The sequence below is a fragment of the Rhipicephalus microplus genome, chromosome X, assembly GCF_043290135.1.
Source record: "Rhipicephalus microplus isolate Deutch F79 chromosome X, USDA_Rmic, whole genome shotgun sequence".
In the NCBI taxonomy this organism is placed as follows: Eukaryota; Metazoa; Arthropoda; class Arachnida; order Ixodida; family Ixodidae; genus Rhipicephalus; species Rhipicephalus microplus.
Genome location: NC_134710.1, coordinates 118,099,403 through 118,121,564, shown reverse-complemented (window position 1 = coordinate 118,121,564; position 22,162 = coordinate 118,099,403). Strand labels below are relative to the sequence as shown.

The 22,162-nt window shown below is 46.7% G+C and overlaps 1 protein-coding gene across 1 annotated transcript in view; it reads left to right on the top strand.

The window, feature by feature from the left end:
* Positions 1-20,525, top strand: part of LOC119176797 (uncharacterized) — a 38,567-nt gene extending 18,042 nt beyond the window's left edge. Inside the window, exon 2 of the mRNA XM_037428151.2 lies at positions 13,591-20,525. Coding sequence (XP_037284048.1) covers positions 13,591-14,357 — 767 coding nt within the window. The 3' untranslated portion in view covers positions 14,358-20,525. The remainder of the gene's footprint in view (positions 1-13,590) is intronic.
* Positions 20,526-22,162: the final 1,637 nt, after the last annotated feature.

Below are 22,162 nucleotides of genomic sequence, written 5' to 3'. Positions count from 1 at the left end.
CACACGGGCCTACATTTCCGCCTCCATCGGAAATGCAGCCGCCGCAGCCGGGATTTGATCCCCCGACCTGCGGGTCAGCAGCCGAGTACCTTAGCCACTAGATTACCGCGGCGGGGCTGGTTGATATCGCACTCTACCAGGTTGTCTCAGATTTTGAAACCATCGCTCACGTGCCGGATGTAGTTTGCGGAATTTGCCAGCAGCCCACCACGGTCCTCAGTCCGGCGAGCCATCTATCGGCACGCCGCAAACGAAAACATAATCAGTTCCTCCCCGTGAAGTGCTTGCTTCGCGTCGTTCGCTCACCTAAAGTATTCTTGCACCGTGCTCTGTAGTAACAGTGCTGGGACGACGTCGGCGAGATCAACGGCGAGTCCACGAAATGAAAGAGGAACGCGATTTCCTTTTACTCCTTCCGCGCGCGCCCTGCGATGGCTGCGATTTGCACCGTCATTTTCTCTTTACTCCAGCAGCAACGCACGCTGCAGGACGAGAGGGAGTGCGTGGGTCCAGGGTCTGGATAGGGAACACCTGGTCAGCCGCAGGGGAGCTACGCATCTCAATGAAAGTTGCCGCCCAGCTGGGAGCGGCTCCCCTCTGTACGCGGCACGGTGCCCAAAGCGTCAGCTGCCTTCCCTAACACGTCGCGGGAGCAAGGCTAACCACGGCGCATTACGAAACGCTCTTCTCACACGCGCGTGTCGCACGCTCTCTCTCTCTACGCGTGGCGCTCCTCTCGGCGTTGTATCCCGAACGGGGAATCCTCTTAGCGCCCTCCCCGCTTTCGCTCGCCCAACAACAGCTGGAGCTCTCCTCCCCCTCCTCTTTAGGAAAGGGGACGAAAGGAGAGCGGGAACTGAAACAACAGCGTGTCGCAGCCAGCAAAAACGAACTGTGCTACGAGTAAATCCTCGGGCGGCTACATCTTTTATTCCAGCTGTCTGGAACAGAAACAACTGCGCGCTGCTTTTGGACTTCCTTCCTGTGACTGGGCTCTACGTGCGTACCCTCTCGGTGCTCCTTTTACGCCGCTTGTAGGCGAAGGAGCCTCCTGCGACTGGTTGCTCGTATTATGAAGCCAACGGCGAGATTCCGTGTGGGCTTCATACGATGGTTGCTAAAAAGCGAGCTCCGCCGCGGTATGCATGCGGACGCAACCACCACTGCTCATTTGTGGACCAAGCCGAAATATGAAACACGTTATTAGCATCTTTGACTTCGCAGAGGTTTTTTTTCTTTTATTGCGGGCCAGACTTGTTCAGAGTGGTCCTTTTTTGTATTACTTACGTTAGCACACATCGCCTTCGCAAGTTCGCAGTATAGAAGGCGTCGAAACTTCTTTTGTACAAGACATGTTTATCAACTGTGCAAATTCGATAAGTGCGCTTCGACTGCCAGAGCAGTAAATAACGAAAATAACGTCCGCTAAGCTTAGATGGTTTGGGTTTGATGTTTGCATTCTAACTTGGCAGATATAGATGGAATGACCTTATTTTTATTTCTCCGCAAAATCACCTATTACCATAGCTATATAAGTGCAACCTATACCGCACTATGTATACCTCCTAACATTTTTCTGTGAATGGGCTCCAATGAAAATCATGCAATGCTTTCTGTGTCCCTATATGCCAATGTCTATGCAACATACATAATGCATCATTCACATTCAACATAATTTGGTGTACCGCAGCATGAAAGTCTCTCCCAGCTATCTAATGTTACCACTGCCTTAAACCACTTCATTTCTTCTTAACCCCACAAACTTCGCCCTTACATCACGCCACCTAATATCTACGGTTCTTGATTGTGCTACCCTTTCCTTTTCACCCAGTTTTGTGTAACTTTAGGAAACCACCGTTATCCGTCCTACACATATGACTAGAGGGGAGGATAAAGCATAGCATAACCATGTATATGTAGTAGAGCAAAGGGGTATAAAAGGGAAGCGAGGAGGAGGGGTAGGCAACCAACTCCACTGATTGATTTGATTTGATTGATATGTGGGGTCTGACTTCCCAAAACCACTGTACGATTATGAGAGACGCTGTAGTGGAGGGCTTCGAAGATTTCGACCACCAGGAGTTCTTTAACGTGCACGCAAATCTGAGCACAGGGGGCCTAAAACATTACCGCCTCCATCGGAAATGCAGCCGCCACAGCCGGGGTTTGATTCCACGACTTGCGGGTCAGCAGCCGAGTACCTTAGCCACTAGACCACCGCGGCGGGGTAACCAGCTCCGCTTTTTCCCCAGCCGTCGCACCACTAGCGCCAGACTATGTATTTTTCCGGTTTTACGACTGATAATTAAGCTAGTTGTGGAATATCAGGAATATTTTACTAAGGTGTTCATGTATTCATGTTGGCTTGGCGATGCTCTTATGGTATAAAGACGCTACAAAGAACAGACTACCAAATACACATATAACAGGAGTAATAGAATGAGCATGATTTTTCATGTACCCTTTGTGTACAAACTGTTCTCATGGCTGCCTATTTACCCGCTGCATCAAGTGTTTTTTGCTGTAACCTAGCTATGAAAACAATACAAATAGGTTCGATGTATTCCACAAGCTCGTGTTCAGAGTTACTTTTTCTGAAGTCAGCTTGTTTTCTGTTCCCTAAGTCAGTGCTTCTCAGCCATGGATGTACTGGAGACTCCTTGTGAGCTGCTCGAAGCGACGAAAAAGGCGTTGCAGTGACAGAACAGACAGAAGGGAAAAAGGGCAGTCAAATTTATTCAACGATCAGCATAAAATAATTGCAATGTTTCTCCCTGGCAAAGAACAGTGAAACAAAAGTTCCACGCCAATTCCATCTCAACAGCTTGTCGATAAGTAATGCGGTCTTTAGCCACAACCTACGTGCATTTAACTATGTTTTTTCTCCAAATATTCAAGCCCAGAAAAAGCATGTTCGCGTTCATATGTCGCATAAAGCTGCAATGAAAGCTTTACAACCTTCTCAAATGAAAACATAAATTAGCTTCGTTGCAATTCATTTTTGTTATGCAACGAAGCATACTAAAATTCAGAAGGGACCAACGTCAGAGAAGATAGTGTGCCTAAAAAAAAGAACGCTGTTTTAGGGGCGAAGCTCCTAAAGCCGTGGGTCTGTTCCTTCTAGCTCGTACGTGACCGCCTAGTTCAATGACTCTCTTAGCAGGTGCGGACGGAAGGACGCATGGACAGACAGACAGACAGACAGACAGACAGACAGACAGACAGACAGACAGACAGACAGACAGACAGACAGACAGACAGACAGACAGACAGACAGACAGACAGACAGACAGACAGACAGACGGACGGATGGACGGACGGACAGAGGGACAGAGGGAATGAGGGACAGACAGACAGACAGACAGACAGACAGACAGACAGACAGACAGACAGACAGACAGACAGACAGACAGACAGACAGACAGACAGACAGACAGACAGAAGGACGGATAAACGGACGGGCGGATGGACGATTCATGGTCTAACGATTAAACCCTCCAAAGCTTCGCCCCACTCATCATCATTCAGTCTGTGGAGATGCTGCGATTTTTTTAGTATGGGTCTTGCAGAACCCCAAAAGTTACCTCGTGAACCCCCTCGGGTGTTATACCTGACTGACTCAATGGTATAGTAATGGACTAGTAAAATGCAGAGAAGAGAATGAGAGGAAAACGAAGAGTCTTTGCAAGATCGCAGTGTGCTGCCGCGAAAGACCATCGCACCCCTCTTGTAAATAAAACCATTTCATCACAGCTCGCTGTAACAGTTCTGGTGGACGTGCTAGGTAATCGACACCCGAAGACGGAGGTTGAACCGCAAGTTCTTCGACAGAGCCATGGCCTTGCTGGACTTCCTCCGAATCCATCTGGGCTGGACATGTCCCACAACGGAGATGAACACCGACCCCTCTCGACATCTGCGCAGACCAGTTCGGCTCCACAACTGAGAGATGCTCGTCCCTTCACAGGCAGACCAGATGAAGACGTCGAGGCTTGGCTCATCCATTACAAACGAGTGAGCACCGCCAACAAATGGGATGCCACTTCTCAGCTTTTGTACGTCGCGTTCTTTCTGACTGATACTGCATTAATGTGGTACGAGAATCGGGAGGAAATGCTAACGTCGTGGGACAGATTTGTTTCTGAGATCAAAGAGCGTTTCGGCGACCCAACAACGAAAACGAAAAGAGCAGAACAGACGCTAATGCAACGCGCCCAGGTGCCAGGTGAAACTTGCATGACTTACATTGAGGAAGTTATAAAGCTATGTAGGATCATTGACTCCAGAATGTCTGAGGAAGACAAAGTCGGGCACATTCTACAAGGAATCGCTGAGGATGTTTACAGTTTCCTCATCCCGAAAGACACCTGGACATCTGTCACCGACGTCATTCGTTATTGCCGCACTTTTGAGCAACTAAAGACGAGGCGCATCACGCCGAAGTTCACCAGGATAGCCAATGTGACGACTATCACGAGTATAGACAGCAACCAGGCGCTTGATCTTGCGTCAACGATCCGGCAAATAGTACGTGAAGAACTCGGCCTGTACGCGAAAGTGGCGCATCACCCAAGCACTCATCTTCCCCCCCTACCTGCCACCAGAGTTCGAGCAAAACATTGCTTCATTCTCCTTGCACCGAGTGGCGGAGGGCATTGAGGATTCTGATGCCACACCTCAGTATCAGCCACGTCTCTACGATAGAGGCCCTGCCTATGACGCTCGATCACGACGAGGACAGCCGCGTTCTTATACTCAGGACTCTCAGCTGGACTATACGTCCCGCTGCGGCAAGGACAGTACCGACCCTACTACCAAGATGCAACTTGCGACGAATACAATGGATTCCAGAGAGTGCCAGAAACGCGTTCTTCGCGTGATAACGAACTTCCTCGCTGACAGCGGTGGCCCAGGATTCGTTCCGATGAATATAGTATAAACCGTGACTCTGCCGTGTGCTACAACTGTGGTTTCACTGGGCATATCGCTCTATATTGTCGCCAACAACGCCGCCAATCATGAAGGACATCAGCCATGTCTTCGCCACCAATATCCGGTGCTTCATATGACCTGCAGACAACCTACTTGTTTCCAAGGGACCGTTTTTCGTGCGAGACCAGACGCAGCGATTCGACTGCATTCGAGTGGAGTTTGCCACCACCATCCAACCGTTCTCGTCGCTCACTGTCTCTTGTGCGTCGTTCTTCTTGTCCGCCACCGGGAAACTAGTATCCGCGGTCAATGGAGGTGAGGTCGCTGGACGGTCTTTTCAAGATATACCTCTGCCTATTGTTATACTCAAAAACAAAGTGAATGTGTTAATTGATGTAATACTGACGATGGCGTTAGTTGACACAGGGGCGTCTGTGTCTATGATAAGCCTCGCCTTCAGAAACCGCTTAGGTCACAAAATTATGTTTTCAAGGAACGATACAATCACCTTTCGTGGTGTAGGCGGCAAGTGGCTTAATCCTCTTGGTGTATGTGTTGTCAGTGTTTCATTGGCTGGGAAAGTATTTGTATTCGAATTTCTGGTTTGATCTCGTTGTTCGCACGATGTCATTCTTGGTATCGATTTCCTGGAGCAATGCGGTGCTTCCGTTGACTGTGGTAGTGGGGAAATATCATTAAACAATTTGTTTCTACCGTCCCTTTCCGAAGAAGACTACTGTGGCAAAGACAGGAACACACTAAGTGTGATTGATGAAGTGATAGCACCATCTTGTCGCCTGATACCCGTTCGAGTCTCTTCCACATCGGTTAATGCTGCTTGTGTTGACCTCGTAGTGGGGCCTCTACGCAAGAACTGTTCTAAGAAGGACATCCTTGAGCCCTGTTCTGTTGTGTGCATGACAAAAGGAGTAGCAACATTGTGGGCGCTGAACTGTTCTACCACGCCGGTTGTGCTTCCTCGCGGGATGAAGATAGCTCTCTTCGATGAAGCCTCATTCAGCTCGATAGCAGCACTAGTTACGGACCTCACCACCTCTTCCTTTCTTTCTCTTCTCTGCGTTTTACTAGTCTGTTACAGTATAGACACCACTGGCAGTGCTGTATTCTTAAGGTTTTATGAGGTTGTTATCACTTTTGAGAGGAATATGCATGACGAATTCAATGATAAAAGATTTTGAAGATGCGTGCAGCAGCCGTGACACTTTTGTGAAAAATCACGTAAAAAACGCAGTGAGACCACGCAGTTTCAGTAGCTTTGATTTCAATCCCATATTTTTCGGTAGCAAACCCATTACGTCGTTGTCAGGGCAATGTCCTTGATAAGATAAGAGGTACTTTTTTTTCATTGCTTTTTGTTGCGGCCGTGCAGTCTTGATCAACTGCGTTTTGATATACTGTGCACAGCGAAACTTCTCGTGTGCATCGCTTCCTAACGGTCATCTAGAAACAGAAACACTGCGTTTGGCTCCTTACGAGGCACGGTGCATCGACCGCGTGGACTGCGGCACAGGCATTGTCCCCGGGAGAGCGCCTATATTACAATCGTCAGTGCGGCGGTAGGGCGCACACTGCGCCGAGGGAAGCCAGCAGAAAGGCAATGGGGGCTAAAGGCACTTCGAACAACGGAAAGAGCAGAGAAACGGTGCTCCGGAGAAGCAACGGCATCGCCAAGAAGGTGGCGCCGCGCGCTGGCCGAAACACGTCCGCTGCCGAGTCCATTGTGCCGAAGGGGCGAGCGCGGCGCCGGAAGCATCTCAAAGAGCTCGACGCAAAAGTTGGGTCAGCCACTGGCAGCCCACTGCTTTGTATGTGCGGTGCCGCCCTGAGAGGCGACAGACGGAACGGAAGAGCGGTAGTACAGCAGCCACTACTTGTTGATGTTGGCCGCGCGGTGGAGGCTCGCCAGATGGAGACGTTCGCAGGACCCGATCACCAGCCCTCCCGAACACTGGGCTGCCCGCTAAACATCCCTTTTACCGTGGCCGGCCTTTTTTTTTCTTTTTCCTTCCACCTCACTTATGTGTTTCAGCGCGCAGAAAGAAGAGACAGGCGCAACGTGCACTCCATCAAGCCTCGATTCGACCAGCAGTAAAGAAAGGCAAAAGAAAGACGTGTGTCATCACACGCGAGAGTGATAAGTGTCAGGCTGCGCCATACAACATAGGCATATTTGTTTTCTTTATTCTATCGCTATCTATTTTGCTCCTCTTCCACGTCCTTACAGCAGGAGTGTGTTCTACGGAATGACAGTCAAAAGCAGTATAGCTAAGAAAGACGGTGAAAGAAGTCGGAAAAACAAGTGTGGAGGGACGCTACGCAAGTTTTGTTTTGACGGTCATACTTATTCGTGATGAACAACGGAGAACACCAGACATTGCATCATCGCGCATATCTAATCAGCCTGATTGATGATCCGTGAGCTTGGTGCATTAGATGAAGAACGCCGCGCACAAATCACAGAGAGCCATCGGCAAGACTAAAAAAAAATTCAAGTCTAACGGCAAACCTCGTGCGTTAATGTCAACCATTCTGATACAAGGAAAGTTACGTACTCAACGCAACGAATTCGGTTGAATGCCTTGCGAAACGCTATCAGTCCCCTGACCTTCCATTTATTAGGAAGCACATTTATATGACTCATAAGATGAAAAATCCTGCATGATCACGAAATGGTACAAAAATATGACGTGACCCCTCAAGCGTGGCTCGAGGAGCGCGAGCTACACGTTTCCTTCATCATAGCAGCGTTCGCGTGACTACACCTACTGACGGCTACGGAGTAAACCCAAAGGGCGCGCGATCAAAGCCATTCAGCCAGGGCCGGATAGATTGTTTGGCAGGCCATAGAGGTAGGTGTATATGTAAGGCTCAGATGAGGCTCAACAAGCGCGAAATGAGACGTGACGTGACAAATGGCTTGTCGGATTGTGACGTGAAGTCTAATGTATCGCCACTAAACCGCCTTCACTCTTGAGCCGTATTAGCGATAGAGCCAAAACAAACCTCTCCTCCTATTGTTCATTATTTAACCATCTTGCCTGGCCTTCGGCAACTGTCTACTTTGGTCCTCCAAAAAAAGTAATAATGCGAAGCTGAGAAATGTGGCTCTGGATCGAGGACAACCAGGTCGAGGCCGCACAATCGCCTCCAGCATGTTACTCACGGATAGGTCACTTTAGGAGCGGCGTCGATCGCGGCCATCGTCACGCGAGCCACGATTGACGTATGTGCAGAACGTTGGTATATCCCGCTAGATTACGCTTGGCTACTTTTCGCTAGAGTGCATCATTTGCTTACAACTCGCAGTCAAACCTTGCTGCGTGAGACCTTTTCTAGCAGTCATGGCAAAATCTGTAGTTCTTTAAACTTGAAAGTGCCGCGGGAAGTGGATTTTCGGTGGTCATTCTCGTCACATTCCTCATCGTGCTTGTTGCGGTCGACGCTTTGCACGGGGCTCGTTTAGCGTCGCCGAGTGGCAACGCCTTCATGAAGGCCGCTGCGACCTGACCCTCCCGCGAGTCACAGCTTGCAAGCGCTTGTTGCGCCCTCGACCGGCTTCAGCCCGCCCTGAACCATATTCGACGCTGCGCCGTAAAGGGGCCCGGCGAGAACAAACAAAAGATCACTTGTTGATCAGACTCGTGCGAGCAGGGGTAAAAGAGAGAGGGGGGCTGGAATAAATCCTGGCCGTGGCGCGCACCGTGGCGGCAGAGCAGCGCCATCGATTGCGGGCTGCTCGCCGGCGTCGCGTGCCCGCGCGCCTCGCGGGACACCGGGAAGAGCGGAAGATAAGGAGGGAAGCCAATGAGGAAGCGGCGCCGCCGAGGGAGAGCGGGAAGCTAAAAGCTTCATCTCTCCAATGCCCGTGTCGCTTATCGCGGAACACGCGAAAGGCTGCGGCGGAAGCGGAGGGGGGTACACCGTCGGGAGGTGTACGCCCAGGATACAAATAGGGTAAAAATACTACGTAATGGCAAGAAAAGGAAACAGAGGGCGAGTAAAGAGAACATGTACAGGCGGAACCAGGCGATGGCGAAAAATATATATAGCGCTTCTATAGGCGAGCGAGGTTTGGACACCTTGGGAGCGTTTATACACAGCGCGACAGACGAAACAAACACAACTCTGCCGTGTCGGAAAGAGGGAGGAAAAGGGGGACGGTGGTGTTTGCGAACGCATTACTGGACGTTTGTTGGTTTCACTGAGCATGCGAGCGACCGGAGTCAAAACGCCGGCGCTCGCTCGCGAGCTTTACAGGCAGCCGATGGATAGACTACGCTTTCGCTCGGACGAGGCTGAAGTAAACAAATCCTGCGAGACGCGATCCGGAAGAAAAAGGAGAGACAGATATCCCGGCAGCATTGAGGATTATAATGCGGTCGTAAAAGACGTTCCCAGGATCGATCTTGATCTCAGCTGTTGTCATCTCGAGTGTCGAGCCAATAGAGCCTGAAGGCCGTAAATTAAAGCCCTAAACGTCAGTCGGGCGACGTTGGAAACGGTCAGAAGTGCGTGCTGGCTGGGCTTTCCTCTCCATTTTATCTTTCAATCGCAGAAATGGGTGGCGACAGCGATGCCACAGTCCTGAAAATACATTTCGTACAGGCTTGAAATGCCACAGTCGGGCAGTGATCGAGGAGCTGCCGAATTCTGTTTTCGTCTTCAGGGTCGTATCTCATTCAAGGAACATTGAGACGTTCAACAGCAACTATGTGCGCTTCAGTTTCGTGGTCGTTCTATTATTATTCGCCGTATATATATGTCATCAATATATAAGCTTGCTGGTATTTTTTTTTGTAACTTCACTCTAGCCGCAAAATTCCCTCATTGGAATGCTGGGTCACGCTCGTCACTATGCTTTGTGCCATGAACGTCTGTATGAAAAAAAAATCTCTGTATAACGTCGACAACGCCCTGGATTCACATAATATATTGACAGTTCTTCAGTGGGAGTTTGTGCCCGTGCTGCATGAATGACTACCACTACTGCTAGAGGGAGAAGAACGTTGTTCGGAATATAGATTTTAACACTCCTATGTCGCCGTACTGGCGATCACTATTCCGGAGTGGTGTCTTTCCGTGTTATGGGACGAAGTCGTCAGGACTCGATGATTGCGCGCTGACCATGTTACGATATAGGTGAAATGCGAAAATTTCCGTCCGACCCATGCATTGTGGGAATCGATTTCATGCGAAGAAGTCAGCGAGTAGCCAAGACTGACGTGCTGTGCTGATGTCTTTGTACAATTTAAGTAATGCACACATCGCAGACCTTCGTTACACGTTTACTATAGGGGTGTCTAAGGGATGGCCTAATGTCTTACGTACCGCCAGCATTCACGTTACAGCTGACGTCACTTTCGTGAAAACGAAGTGTAAGCAGTGTTCCTTGGCAGTATTCCTGCGGGGACTATCAACGCTGGAAGCTTGTTGAGCCTAGGAGAGCGTATGTGAGCGCTTACGTAACTACATTCAATTCACGAACTATAACGAAACAGTATGTTCCCCTATTATTACATGCAAAGCGTCGGTAGTTTTCAAAATGTCTGTTTTCGCTGCTCTGCGTTAATGTAGACCATGAATCACGTGCGATACATACCCGCATACCATTGGCCATTGTCTGCGTGTATGTGCCACATCTGGCTGTGTGAAATGGTTTCATGACGTGCGCGATAGGCGGGTCATGTTAGCCATCATAACCTTTCCAGCCTGTTTTTCATCATAAACTCAATCTCCGATGCCAGTTTTGACATATACCGTCTAAAGAAGGCCACCACGAGACACACAATAAATACACTGATGACGGACATTCGTCCGTCATCAACACTCACAAGTCCACAAAAAAGAGGGTGCACTCTAACTGGCGGCGGGAAGTCGAGCGATACAGTGCCCGCGCCATATACGGTCGTGGGCGGCCCTATTCGCCATTGCTGATGAGGCTCGTGGCATTGCCTGGGATCAAGAATGATGTCGAAGGGAAGGCTGACCTCGAGTTTCCCATTCGTATTCTGAGAAACAGTTCAAGGCACAAAAGAGTCAGCACATCTTCAAGAAAGGCACACAAAGACTTAAGTGCTTGTATGAGGTGACCATGATTTCATGCCAAACATATGTTGCTTGCTTGTCGCTGCTCACTTGGCTTATATGAATGAGTGCAGCCAGACTTTCACCTTATGTTTAATGTAGTTTTTCACATGCAAGTGTTACGATGCTCAATTACAATCTAAAATGAATGCAAGCTACGCCAACAGTGATTGAAGCCCCCCCCCCCCCCCCCCCAAGAAAAAGCTTGCAAAGGACCGCATGCACTTGAATTCGTTCGCTCTCATGACGTCAAACGCATTTCACTAATTTCAGGTAGAGTATTTCTCATACGGACACACGCTCGTGTCAATTGTTTTCGGTGGAGAACACGAGCTTCCTGACATATTTTAACGGAGATTTCTGCACCGCTGCCCGGGGAAACTCTGTTTGACGTATTGATCACAAACTTTTTTATTATTGATATGCATAGTATTCCTCTTAACAACGTTAGCGTATTGGCGGTTACAATGAAAACAATCCAGCAACACTGTCTTGCTCAGATTAATGGCAGGTGCACCACAGTTCTAGGAGCAGAGGTTGTAATAAATAAACTGCAGTCGACTATAATCAATGTGATCACACAGCTTTCAATTAGGTTAAGGGAAGACGAGAGTCTTAAAAAACTTTTTTATTTATTATACTACTGTAATGAAACGTGCCATGCGTATGTACCATTCAATAGAGATTTCAAATCTGCAAACAGATTTCAAATATCTCATCTAGAAAAAAAGTAATGCCGAATCTCCACATTAAATAAGTAATTTCTAACGGGTTGTTAGGGTAACTCGCAATAAAAAAGTTAGTTTTCAAAACTGCATGTTTCCTCTAAAAGGTTCATCCTACAGGCAAAAGCAAACGAGACGTCAAAACGGTTATTTCTTTATCAGAAATCCTTTTTAAACTTGGAATGTAAAAATGAGTTACCTCTAGTTATCTGGTATTTGTCATATAATTACAATTCTATTAAGGTTGCGAAAAAAAGTGAAACTTTAGCCTGCATTTCAAGTGCTGCCAAAAAGAATGGTACCAAGTTTGTTTAGATATCTTCACAGAAACTTGCTCAAATCTTCCGTAAGGCACATTCACTTTACAAAAATAACAATGCCAAGAAAATTGTGTTTTCAGTTTTAAGAATATTTATAATTTGATATATTAGGCTTTTAACACAAAGAACTGGTATTTTCCCATAATACAAAATTTTTCGAAAGCATAATTTTGACTATAAATACCTCAAATTGCAGTTTTCTGAAAGTCAGCACTTTTTACAATTTTGTGCTATTTCAAGACCCTCGTTCCCCTTAAGTTTAATTTTTTTGGGGGGGAGGGGGGCGCTTATATGCATTTTAAACTCACGGTCATGTGTTGTTCTGTTGTTGCATGATTTATATGCACTCATTAGCATTAGGCTTCTGACCGGCAGGTTTACTAGTTGTTGTTGTTTTTTAGCTAAAACCAAACTGTCAGTAAGCACCAAATGAACCAGCAAATGTACCCTATAAGCATATAGTACGGCCAAATTTTCTCGCTCTTATTCACAATCGGCGCCTGTATTTGCGAACAAGTGTTACGCTAGAATCCGTCCTATAAGCATGTTTGAGCTAATCCTGGTAATTGTTGAAGCCAGCTGACTGATGCCAAAGCTCACTTATACAAAAAGCCATGCGTCATCCCACACAATTTCAAGTTTTGTTGAACCAAAGGAAAGCGTGAATTCATCCCTATAGGGCTGAATTCGTGCTTCGCAAAGACAACTGTAGTGGTCACAAAGATTGTCGCAAATTCGCAAAGACAACTTGGTTGTCTATTGACACAAGGGGATCTGTGGCGAGTATTTCTGTCGATGCGCTTTTTATTTGGTGCTTTCCGGCTCGCTAAAACCGTTGATGATCTGTGAGCTCATTTCTTGAGCATTATTGCTTTCCAACTATCCGTTCATTTTGTTTTTCTTTTTTGGTTCTATGTGGCACGCCTCGTTGAAAGCGCATGCTTGTCTCGGTACTTCTCTTGTTCAATGTATTTATGATGATTGTGAATTATGTAGTGCTTGCCGGGCAATGCTTTGATTCGAAGCTCACTTTAGCTATGACAATGTTCTTCACAGTCCAAACACTGTCCGTACGCGGAGTACGGCGCGTAGAGAGAGGGGTGAGGTACTTGCAAAAACTCTGTCAAACAAAAGAAAGTTCGGATGTGGCTTCGTGCTTGTCGTGAAGCATAGTAGTGCATGGGCCGACCGGCAGTGCTTTTTCGAAAAACTCGCAGTGCAACAGCGCTTTCTACGCATCCACTTTATAGCAGCAAAGCTCGGCTAGTTGGTTGTAAACCTCCCCGCGAGATAGTTTGATTTCACAAATAAGCAATGATGAGCAGATAAAGACATTAGGAACGCCAGAATTCTAGTGTTCTTCGTGTTGTCGTGCATCGGCGCTGTTGAGGGGGATATAGCTGGTGAGTTGGGAGCTCAGAATTTCTTCTCGAAAGTCATTTCTAGTGAAATCGTCTCTTTGTACGTGTGTGCAGTGCAGAGCTGAATATCTTGCTTCTTGCATGCAGACTACTCGAGTCCATCATACGAAAGCGGGAGCACCGGCCTGGCACCCGTGACGGTGCTACCTGGCGGCGCCCCGAGCCCAGCAGGCACCGAGGCGAAGGAGTACCACGAGTTGTCCCCACCAGCCTTTCACTTGTACGGCAACGAGGACGTGGCGAGTAATGTGGACGTGGTGTCCGAGCCGAGCCCCCCGGAAAGTCGGAGTGAAAAGCCTCCCTTGACCGATGGTCGCAGCCGGCGCAAGGGCCGCGACAACTCGCCCCGCGCCAAGCGCAGTCCAGAGCGGCCGCGTTACACGTGCGGCGAGTGCGGCAAGCACTACGCGACCTCGTCGAACCTGTCGCGCCACAAGCAGACGCACCGCAGCCCGGACTCGCAGCTGGCCAAGAAGTGCCCGACGTGCGCCAAGGTGTACGTGTCCATGCCGGCGCTGGCCATGCACGTGCTGACGCACAACCTGAGCCACAAGTGCCCCGTGTGCGGCAAGGCGTTCTCGCGGCCCTGGCTCCTGCAGGGCCACATGCGCTCGCACACCGGCGAGAAGCCGTTCGGCTGCGCCCACTGCGGCAAGGCGTTCGCCGACCGCTCCAACCTGCGCGCGCACATGCAGACGCACTCGGGCCTCAAGCACTTCCGCTGCGCGCGCTGCCACAAGTCGTTCGCGCTCAAGTCCTACCTCAACAAGCACCTCGAGTCGGCCTGCTTCAAAGAGGACGGCTGTGTCTCCTGGCCCGTGGAGGACTCGCTGGACGGCCTGCAACCGCTGTAAGCTGGGGGCTCCCCACCGGCCGACACGCGGCCTCACAGAGTGAACCCGCCATTCGGTGGCGCCCGTTCTTGTGTACGCGTCGCAGGCTAAGCAGGCGCCCTCCAAATCAACGAATCTCCACGATGGGGCACAATCCTCGCCACGGTCATTCATCACCTTGTCTGATACTCGGCAGCAGCTCGCGGTAATTAAAAAAACGCTTGGCACACAAGTGTGTCAGGGTCTGCCGCAAAAGTTTCGACACAATCCACGGTCTTGGGACGTGTCATTGCCAGAAAATCACTTAAACTGTGGTCTGCAAAGGATAGTCATTTTATGACGTTGTACAAGAAACCAAACATGTCATCATTCATAATGAAACATTTAAAGTCAGTCAAAGTACCACCGTTGAGTTCTTCATCTCGTTCCTATCCGTTAGGTGGCAGCCACGAAGTCAGAAATGCTTGTCTAGTTTACATTTTGAAAGTTCTTTTGCTATTTTACTTGTTGTTGGGGGCCTCGAGTAGTAGCACTCTTCTATTCATATTTATATCTCTGCACTAAACAATTCGCGTAGCCAGCCGAGACCTCCCACAAGTTCGAAGTGCCACGGCTGCTGTAGAATGGCAGGGGGCAATGTGGGAATGTAGTGGCTCCGTTACGAGACGGAACAACTTATCACTGCAACACAGTGGCGCAAACAAAAACTGCAGTTTGCTTTGCAGCATCGATCGCTAAGCATAAACTGTTTGCTTTAGCGCACATCCAATCAACAGTGTGCCGCTGGGCACTTATTTACGCAAAGCGCTTTCGTCGATGCCATCCGTAGTCACTGGCACCAAGCGACAAAATGAACGAAGAAAGCAGCTCTAATAAGTTGCACGACGCAACCAAACGAAGCAATAACCTCGACTATCGTACGCGTCTATGCAATGGTAATTACCTCTTTCGTTGCTTTCGCAAGGATAATTGTAATCCACGTGCTAGTATCTGAAAGAGCGCTCATTTTGAAACTCTCTCCAGCAATAACCGTGGACGCACGCACTTCCCGGAGCGCCCCGCACCAAAAGCAATAAAAACCTAGCCGGACTACAGCGCTGAATTTGAGGGCAAATGAATTGCTGCGTCTAGTCAGAATTCGCGAAGGATAGCGAGCCGGGCAGGGGAACCTGTCGCATCGAAGCGCGATGACGGCTTGGGCGCGCTTGTATGGAAACGGCGATAGTTCCAGAAGAATGGTGCACATAGAAGTGATATTTATTGAGCTCATTGTATTTATTTAGCCAAATAGATGTTTGTTTATATACACGCTTACCTAATATTGCACGTTTCACTGTATATACTCATTTATTTGCAACAATGATATAGATCTGTGCTAGTCAGATTTAGCGCATGTACGAAGACTACTCATTAGACACGTAGAGTATATTATTGCAAGGTCTCAAAGTATATTTAGACCAGAAAAACGCGCGCTTGAGCAAGAAGGGACGTCGAATGTTAGGTACGTGCTTCTGAAGACAATGACGGCCCGCGGCGCCGGATCGAAGCATCTGGGCATGGGATACAGACCAGCGCATATGCGAAAACGTACGCACACACACACACAACACACGTGACTACAAGAAAGCTCCTCTCGGCTGCAAATCTGATGAGCAAGGAGCAAAGCTTCCACGGGCTTGTAATAGAACGGCTACTTCCGCGCATGCGACCGTTTCAATCGCAGCCTTCTTTTCCTCCTCCTAAATCTACTACCATCGACTTAGCTGTTTCCGTGATAGTCCATGTTGCTAGATGCCTGTCAACTTTCACGTGGCGTTCTTTTCCTCATCGTGCATCTGTTTTCAATGCGCGAGCGTTGTACATTAAGCTTTCTGCTTCTTTGCATTTTTAAAATACGCTACTGTTATGACTACAAAGTGCGCAGGGAAGCAAGTAGCTATGTACAGGATCGACGGAAAAGAATTTCATGTTAACACGTCGAGTTGCAAAAGGATGCCCTCAAAATGATATTTGCAGAAATGGGCCATCATGGCTCAACTATTTCAGTTATTGACAAATATGCAAAACTCTAGCTTATGAATATTAACACCGTACCACCACGTTCATAAAGTCTGAACGCGTAACGGCTTAACGGCTAACGAGGAAAGATGACCTAGCAAAAGTTACCGAGCCGCAATGTATTTCTGTTGTAAGCGTTTTCTGGGACGATAGTGATGAAAGCGAAACATTCGCGACAGAATAATATGGAGACGTACTAACATTGGATCATTGAAGGCACAAGCTCCTCAGAAACAGTCATTCCACAAACGTACTGAGGAGTAAATGTACAGATAATCTGTTTTTGTGCGTGTGTGTGTTCTCTACTTGGAACACACAGATCAGCAAATTGTTTGTCCTTTCCAATTAATAGTACTCATATTGAACAGGCAGTTGCTTCTTAATGCAAGTGTGAACAATCCCCTGAGAACTGAACAGGGCACCGTGATCGCGCTAATTCTTTAAGCAATAACCCCTTTCTTATATAGGAAATGACAATCTCCTGGCTTGTGGTGATGCGTTATGACGGGTGAAGAAATATACTTGAAGCAATACTTAAAGCATAAAAAAAATAACAAACTCTATGGTGCTCTATTCCCGTGGATAAGCAAAAGGAGGAGATAGCTAGCTACAACGCATTTGGCCAGTACAATCAGGCTAAAAGCTTGTTTCACCGCTGAATTTGAGGCACCTTGTGCATTATTTAGCAAGGACAAATCAGCTGGCAAAGCCGGCATTAGTGACGAAAGAGCACATGGCACTGCAGTTTCCCAAAGAATTTTTTTCCGACTTGTCGCGTTTCGTTTCCGGGTGGGACCCACTAACGTCGCAAGTGCCAAACCAAGACAGCGTCAGTACGTTTTATCATCGCATCAGCTGAATATACTCCGAGATTTCAGTTGGATACTCTATTGTTGCTAGTTGCGTTGCGTTCAGAGACGACCTTTGACACACAGGTGTGCGCCGAATGTTGGTAATCTCCTAAAAACCACGTTGATATGAATGATTACAAATGTGTCCTTTTTTATGTCTTGTGTTGAGAAACAGTGCCCCATGATTAATATACCTGGTCTTGTGAATGCCAATCATCAAGGCGTCCCATTGTTGCTGTCATTCTACTGATCATAAGCATCTTTGCCATTTCGCATGCAGTGGTGTTTTGTTTTATTCAATTCCCTAAAAGTGACCCTCATGAGTGAGAGCAAGGTCTTTCAGGATAATGCGCGCCTTTCGTGAGGAATGTTTATTTGTCGCAGATACTCATCTTGGAAATTCTGATATTGTTTTGGGTATATAGAAAGTCGGGGCAGTACTGCGCAAACAAAATAAGCGGTAATGCCACCAAAAGTATGCTTTCCCATGAAATGACGATGACGTTTCCATTTTTTGGTATGGTGCCACCCGCAAAAAGGGGGCACACCGACTGCGGAAAAGTAAACTATGCTAATAGTGTTACCGAAGGTGTGGCTGAACTTTGCAACTGAATTGTTCCGACAATGAATCGAATAAGGTTCACAAACAGCTTGAAAACAAAGCAACCTGTGCTTGCGTATATTTATTTCACCACGTACACGTTGCTTGCACAGACGGAGCATGTCTTCTTTTTAGACAATAAATAACGAAAGTCGATTAGCTATGCATTGCATCGTTTTCATCGTTAGGAAACATTTCAACCTAATTTAAGCTTGTACACAAATGTTTTTGATTTGATAATATAAAGCAAGGAATGGTGGCAAGAAATGTTTTAGGGTCTACATTATCTATATTTATTTCTCGCAAAGCAGTGTCTAGGACTAAAAGGCCGCATAAACTCGCAAATAATTAAAATAAACATGCTCATGTCCAAAGCAGGCCACCGACCGGCACACTTTTCCTGATCGCGAAATTAAAAAGCTTAATCTCAAGTTTTATTGTTGCATAAAATGATTTTTCTGTGATTATTAATCAAGTGTATTGTACAAACCTGACAACCTTTGACATGTTGAGCTCTGGAAAGCCGCAAAACGGATGTCTTCATGAATATTACAGAAGAAACTGACGCAATCTTCAATGCCTGCTCTCCACGCCACGTATAGGTGCTCTACTGGTATTGAAAAACGTTACAATATTGGTGCTGTCGTGCTGGGGTACAAAACCCAAGTCCACTCACATTTTGTAGCTTTATCCAAGAAAACAAAAGAATTATGCGCGTAGCGTGACTTTCGGCAAACCGTTATAGTTACGTTCTGTCATTCTGCCTCCAATCGTGCTACTGTTGTGCTATTTTACTTCATGAAAGTACTCGTAGAAAAAAAAACATGACACACTGTCCAAAAGATACCGATGTGTCATTCTGGTTCTATTCACGAGCCAATATATAAACATGCTTTCTAACCTAGTCAAGACATGACGCAGCTTCAGGTGTCAACCAGATATGCCACTTCTTGCATCTTTCACATTTGGATGACCGCACCATTCTCTTTCGTGAAAACTTACTAGATTGTAAACAAAGTATGCAGTGACTTCTTTAATGGCATGTAGAGCTGTAAGGACAGTCACGACGTTTAAAAAATCTACACTCACGCATGCCGTGAGCCGCGCCCTCATTTGTCTCATTGCTTGATCTTTATGTGCGGTTTAACGTCATAAAACCACCATGTGATTATGAGAGACGCCGAGGGCTCCGAAAATTATGACCACCTGGGCTCTTTAACGTGCACCCAAATCTGAGCACATGGGGCTACAGCATTTTCGCCTCCATTAAAAATGCAACCACTGAAGCCGGGATTCGATCCCGCGACCTGGGGGTCAGCAGCCGAGTACCTTAGCCACTAGACCACCACGGTGGGGCCATTTGTCTCATTGCCTTGACCCCTCTTGTACTGCAAGTGTCCCTTCAGGTTGCTGCAAGCAGTCCTGAAAATGCATTGCAGCCTACTCGGCGTCTGTCATCCGAACACTGCCTGGTACGTGGCGTCACATGTGACATATTTAAAGGACTTTAAGCCTTTTAAAAGCAATCAATACGCCTCGGCTTAGGCCACAGAGTGTGCTTTCTCTTTCGTGGTACGAGATATGCTCCAGGTGTGTCAGTATATGTATAACGCTTCTAGAACAATGCTGTTGCCCATATAAGATGCAATGTCTCTGTATTTTATTACAACCAAGCAGTGTATTCATTTGTTTGAAAGGAGTTGAGTGCCCACCATTGTAAGGGGTCCAGACAGAAGCTAAATGCATAGCCAGTTAAACACGCAACTTTCTTAATGCGATTGTTGGACAAACGCTTTCGGGAGCCGCCACGGTGACTTCCTTTTACGTGTAGGTTCCAATATGTCAGGGCAGCTTGAAATAACCTGTTATGAAGGAATTAACAGGTTCACTAATAACTTTTAACGGTCGGATGACTTTCACACGTTAATGAAATTGAATGTGGTGTCTGAGGTACTTTCTTGCTAACATCGTTTGGCAGCAGCTTGGACGCCACTGTGTAGGCTTCTCAAGCAAACTATTTCTATTTGAAAATATTTGAGAATCGACCTGTTCGAACCGCCGCGCATATAGCACGAGGAATTGTATTAGCAATACAGTTTTCAACACACAGGCGCGTAAGGAATAGCTCTGCTGAAGAGTTGTAGCAAAATACGGCTCTGTTTTGATATCTTACTAGTTACAACTGACCCCCAGTCAATCAGGCAGCTTCTGAATTCACTGCATGCAATAAACGTGTTCCCTAAGTATCGTTCAGGGGACCTGCTACACCTGTCAAATTTTTGAACAGTGACATAACTGCCCTCACATGTTATTACCTTTGTTCATTTTCATTGCGAGTGCAAATGTCTCTGTTATTCACAGATGTGTAGCTGCTCGCTTGTATAGCTTTGTAGTGGAAGCTGCCTCTGCTGTCTATAGAGCGGAAAGCTCTGTAGACTAACTTGTATGGATTTCGCAACGGCCATGTCGTTTACTTGGATGCTCTGTGTACGGCGATGTTTCGCGCTAATACAAAATATTAAAGATTTGAACGATGTTCTGAATTAGGGGAAATAAAATGTGCTGTTTGACTTGATCTTATACATAGTCATTTTCCCCTTTCTATGCATCTGTTTTGAAGTTTCTCCTGTGCTAGAGTTTGCATCTTGAGCAATAAATGTCCCTATTTTTTACGAACAAGCATTTCGAGTACTGTCTCTTTTTTTGCTTATATATATCGAGTGGTATGCAACAACAAAAAAAAACTGCTCATGATTTCATCGCTGATCCTTTTGTCTTCAAATTACATCACCCACTCAGCAGTTACAGCACATAAACTTAACAGGATCAAACACACACTGACCTCCTTTTTTGCGCTTAGTGTTTCTTTTTTTTTATCACAAGCACCTGCTTGTCGTACACAATATCGCCTCTTACTGATCATGCGGACATGCCAAAATAATGAAATACGTTACGTATATAAATACTTTTTCATTTTAACGCCAATAAAGACCATAATTGAGTTTTTCTCTCTGTCTATGCAGTCACATTTACGGAAATTCACGTCTTTTGTAAATGGGCTATTGTGTCAAGCAGGAATACGGCCGTTTTTTGCATAACTCTCGTACTACAGACAGGTAGCCCTCTTTTTTTTTTCTTATTAAGATCATAGCTAAAAAAAACAGAAGAAAATGCATGACACAAGCGCTGTCTAACAACTGAAAGTTTAATGGAAGAAACGTGTCAAGTATATGCAAACAAGAAGGCCTGAAAAAATTTATAATCCCTCCTAAGCATGCAATCAAGTATGCTGTAGATACGAAATATCAGCATCTGTGAGAGCGATTGAAGGCTGGCTCACGCACCTGTCTCTTGCTTAAATGATTTCGTATACGCTTCAGTGCGCCTGCGCAGCTGAGTTAAACAAAACCGCTATAGGGATGAAGCATATAGAGACCAGAGCCCGCGTGAAATCGCTGAAGCGTATGAAATCACAAATGTGGGAGACAGGCGTGTGAGCCAGCCTTCAATCGCTCTCACAGATGCTGAGATTTCGTATCTACAGCATATTTGATTGCATGCTTAGGGGGGGATCAAGATTTTTTATGCCTTCTAGTTTGCATATATTTGACACGTCTCTTTAATTAAACTTTCATTTGTTAGACAGTGCTTGTGTCATGCACTTTCTTGTGTTTTTTGTGTGCTGGTCCATGATGACTATAATTATTCTAGCCCAATTTTGCTACTCTTTTCAGCCCTCTTTTTATTACGTGATTTCTTATAGTTATGCTTTGCGCGGCTCTTGTGTAAAGGCCACTCGTCTGAAGCGACCACGAGTGACAACCTATTGCGCAGAGGAAAAAAGTGACCGTAGCGCAGATTTGTTGAGACTGTCGCGATACGTCCAGTGGAGGTACTCGCTGTCAACCTAAAGGGGCACACCGTTACAAACAGCTGCGAGAACTTGCGTGTATTCCGTTAGTTATTTTCACTCGAAAGCGAATTTCACTAGAACTCTCAGCCTATGATGCTTTCGGCTCTGCCTAAAATGCAAAAGCAAACATGTCTTCGGCACAGGGTTTATAAAAATGTGAGTGTATATGATTGAATGCGCACACACTTAGATTGCATGCTGCAAAATTTCCATCTATGCCTCGAAGATATCTAGCGAAGAAATACATTACATAATTGTGGTACAAGAGAAACTTGGGTGAGTTGGAGGTCATTCTCACTGACAGGCTATAGCGCTGACCGTAGAAGAACACATGGCATTATACAGATATGAAGGCGCTGTGTTAAATTCAACAAACGGTAACTTTTTATGTGAATTTAAATAT